Below are 4,100 nucleotides of genomic sequence, written 5' to 3' on the forward strand. Positions count from 1 at the left end.
GAATGATGGACCGAGTGGATTTCATCTTAATATCATGGTGGAGCCCATAACTACCATTTGCACGACAATATGAAAACGTTTGCACTGTAGAATTTACGTAAAGCGCGTGGGAATCCCTACAAAACTCCAAAATTTTCCAAAATAGCCGCGTGGAGAGACAAAACTACAAAAATCCAAAACCGTATCCGCATTTTGTTCGCATGAGCCCGTTCGGTCCGGGCAGGCTCTCTCCTCTAACGTGAGATGATAGGGTAGAATCCGGATTACTGGAATATCGTACACCCATCTCTTCATGGAACATATACTTGCAAATCTCATCCGTCAATTCAGTGAACCTTATAGAACACTTAAAAATGAAGCTAAGGAAATGATTCTATCTATCAATTTTCTTCAACTTCTCCAACTGACTGCTTTGCCGTTAATCAAATTTCGATTCTACGGTTGATTTGAAAGCCACAGATCGGATGTATGTAGAAAGTGAAACTAGATGGACGGCGTCAGATGATAAGTCACTGCCACATGTAAGTAGAGATGGTGATCGGATTAGATGCAGCCTGCCCCAGTTACCCAATATGGTGCGGCCCTGACCATGTGGCCCACCTTGATGTATGTGTAGTATATCTACACCGTTCATCCATTTTTCCAGATTATTTTAATGCATGGATCAAAAAACGAAGCAGATACAAAGCTCAGATGGACCAGACTACGGGAAAAGTGGTGATTGAATGCCTTTCGTTAAAATTCTCAGGGCTTACTGTAAATTTTATTTTGCATCCAGCCTGTTGGTAAGATCACACAGACATGGATGAATGGAACAGACAAATATCAGCTTCATCCAAAATTTTTGTGGCCAACAAGAAGTTTTTAATGGTCAATCACCAATATTTCATGTAGTGTGGTCCATCAGAGATATAGATCTGCTTCAGTTTCCATGAAATGATACGAAAAACGGATGGACGGCGTGGATATATCACATATACATCAAGTGGACCCATGGGCCAGGGGAGATGATTAGCTCAGGCGCTGGCCTCACCCAATATCTTACACATCTCTCTCTCTCAACCGCACCTTATATATAAATCAGTACTACGACAGACTGCGTCAAATCTCTCTCTCTCTCTCTCTCTCTCGACCGCACCTTATATAAATCAACACTACGACAGACTCCTTCAAGGCTCTCTCTCTCTCTCTCTCTCAATGCCGCTCTATCTCCCCTGATTTTTTCGCATTCTCCCATCCATGGAAATGCCATCAGTCGTTCCAAGCAAAAATCGCCGTAGAGTCTGCTTCTCCTTCGCAGCCTATTCCAAGACTCTCATCGACCATCTCAAGACCTGCAAAATTCCCGTCCTAGACGGCCTTTCCGACATGGAATTCGCCGCGATCGAATCTTCCTTCGGCTTCGTTTTCCCGCCTGATCTCCGATCGATCCTCCGCGAAGGCCTGCCCATCGGACCCGGTTTCCCGAACTGGCGATCCTCGCCTCAGCAGCTTCAGATCCTTGTCGATCTCCCTATCACTATCCTCTGTAGCGAGATCTCGAAGCGGAACTTCTGGTGCCGGTCCTGGGGCACGAAGCCGGAAAATCCTCAGGAGGCACTCATCCTCGCCAAAAATTCGATAAAAAAATCGCCAATTCTGGTCCCGATTTATCGTCACTGCTACATACCATCCGAGCCAAATCTCGCCGGCAATCCCGTTTTCTACGTTCGCGGCAGCGAATTCCGGTACTCCGGCTTCGACGTTGCCGGATTTTTCCAGAAGGAATTCCGTCCGGAGAACGGAATTTCCCGACCTCCGTCACCGGCCTGGGCGGCAAAATCTGCTAGGAGGATTGAGTTTTGGTCGGATTTGGCGGAGGGGAAGGAGGTCACGTGCGAATCGAGGGAAGGCACGTGCGGGTGGTGGGAGGTGACGTCCGGGGACGGGAGGGTCACGTGCAGGAAGTGTGGTGGGCTGGAGGGATGGTTCGAAGAGATGGGATGGAGGCTGAGGGAAGGCGGGTGGAAGGAGGAGGAGGTGAGGGAGATGATGGAGGAAGAAGGAAAGGTCAGACGCGTCGGTCTCAAGGATAGGGCGAGTGTGGTGTGGCACGTGCGACTGCTGTCGCTTGGGATGAGAAAGGCCGGGTGGAGTATGGAAGATGTGGTGGAGTCGCTGGGGTTTCAGGATTGGGTGATAGTACCAAGTAGGGGCCCACATCCTTGTTAAAGGCTACAAGCGCCAGTCTAAAATCTCAGCCGTTCATCGATCTCGACCTTGTAAGTAGCAGTGTCTAAAAATCAACCCAATCAGCCCACTAGGTGGGCCACCGTGGTACAAAAGTTGTGGACCGTTAAAAGAACAAAACGAAGGTCCATCCTCAATATACCACGATTGGCACGTGTGCCAAGTTGCCATTCATGATCTTGGGTTTTTTAAACCGGATTTTACCAAAAAATTCTCTACAATCCGGATTTTAACAAAAAATGCATTTGCTTTTTATAAGTACTGAAATGACTTCTTTGTGAGGTGCAATGACCAAATTGCCCTCATCTGGTTTTTATAACTAGGGGGTGTGACTAAGCATTTTGGGGCATGTGGTGTCTGTATGACGTCCAAGCCTCCCCACAGGTGGGCCCTGCTATGACGATCGGATGAAGAAAATAACAGCTGATCCCATCATCAGGTGGGCCACACCACAAAAGACCATGTACACCTTCCGAATTCACGTGTAGCCCGTTTGGACATGTTGCGTGTCATACACATCCCATGTGGCCCCCAATGCTCGATTACATCACTTGTTTGAAAAAAGAATAGGCAAGGCATTGTTTGGTAAAATCAGAATTCTTTAGGAATTTGCAGTAAAGTTTTCATAATTTTGGTAATTCTTTTTAGAAATTCGAATAAGGGATTTGATTTTTTGATATTCTATGTTTTTTTTAATGATAGATTGTACAGAAAAATAATTTGCAAATTTCAATGGAATTCCTTTATGTAGAAAATGGTAAGGTGTATCGCAGGAGTAGTGTAGATCATAGTTCGCAGGACATGGACTGTGGATGTGGCCCACCTTCAGTGATGAGAAGTTGGGAACCGTTCTACGCTTTGCGTGCATGTTTGTCGTATTGTGGGCCCCTTGTCGGCAGTGAACGGATCTTGATTTTCAAACAAAGATCCTGCAATGAAGAACATTAGGCCTTCTGGAATGACTTTGACTGAAGAACATGAGGCCTAATGGAATGAGCGGACAAACATTCAAAAGCCTGGAAATCAATTGGTGTGGGATGGCCTGATCTGTGAATGGGAGCCGATTAAGTATTTCCCACCTAACACAGAACTCAGTGGGCTTCCAACGTCGTGTCATTTTACTGGCCTGTAGATATTTTTCAAAGAGCGGTCCACCAACTTTTAACATACTGTCCAGCCTAGTATTTAAGGATGCCGCAACAAAACCCTTTCACATAAATTTCTTGGGATGGGAAGCTAGGTGGGGCCACCGTGATATTTTTGGAAAATCTACCCTAGGCCAAAAAATGATGCAAATCCAACACTCAAATGGGTTGCACAACAAGAAAAGGTGGGTAGATGAATGCCTGCCATTGAAAGCTCCTTGAGTCCACTTCATAAGGTTATTCATTTTGGGATGTTTTGAAAACAAATTAGCTTGATTCAAAACTTTTGTGCCCTGTGAATGTTTCGATAGTGGACATTCAATCCTCTGTCATTAAGCTTTCTTGAGTTTTGGATTTGTGTCATTTTTGAGCCTATCTCCTAGATGATACGGAAAAATGGATGGACACGGTGGATTTCCCACCAACATCGTATTGAGCCGCACCTGGCTTTCCCACATTGCTAGGCAATTCACATCCTTTTAACAGGTATATGTGGGCCCATGAAATGGTATCTGGTGGGGGCCTTACCAAGTTTCCTAAGAAATACCTATTCTACTCCAAACTTATTCTGCAAGGGAAAGCGAATCGGTGGGTGAATGAATCATACCCAGTGACCTGATGTGGTAGGACTTGGTTAGGTAACGTGCATCTGTTAAAGATAGGCCAATCCGCCTCTGTACTTGACTGAACAACTTTCAGTCATGCTTTGCAGCTTCAGGCCTATCC

General features: G+C 45.7%; 1 protein-coding gene across 1 annotated transcript; it reads left to right on the top strand.

Moving 5' to 3' along the window:
* Positions 1-1,108: 1,108 nt before the first annotated feature.
* Positions 1,109-2,984, top strand: LOC131218805 (uncharacterized). Its single transcript, XM_058213623.1, has one exon. It carries the CDS (start codon positions 1,240-1,242, stop codon positions 2,209-2,211), a length of 972 nt encoding a protein of 323 aa, XP_058069606.1. The 5' UTR covers positions 1,109-1,239; the 3' UTR covers positions 2,212-2,984.
* The last annotated feature ends 1,116 nt before the right edge of the window (positions 2,985-4,100 follow it).

The sequence above is a fragment of the Magnolia sinica genome, chromosome 11 (assembly GCF_029962835.1).
Source record: "Magnolia sinica isolate HGM2019 chromosome 11, MsV1, whole genome shotgun sequence".
NCBI lineage: Eukaryota > Viridiplantae > Streptophyta > Magnoliopsida > Magnoliales > Magnoliaceae > Magnolia > Magnolia sinica.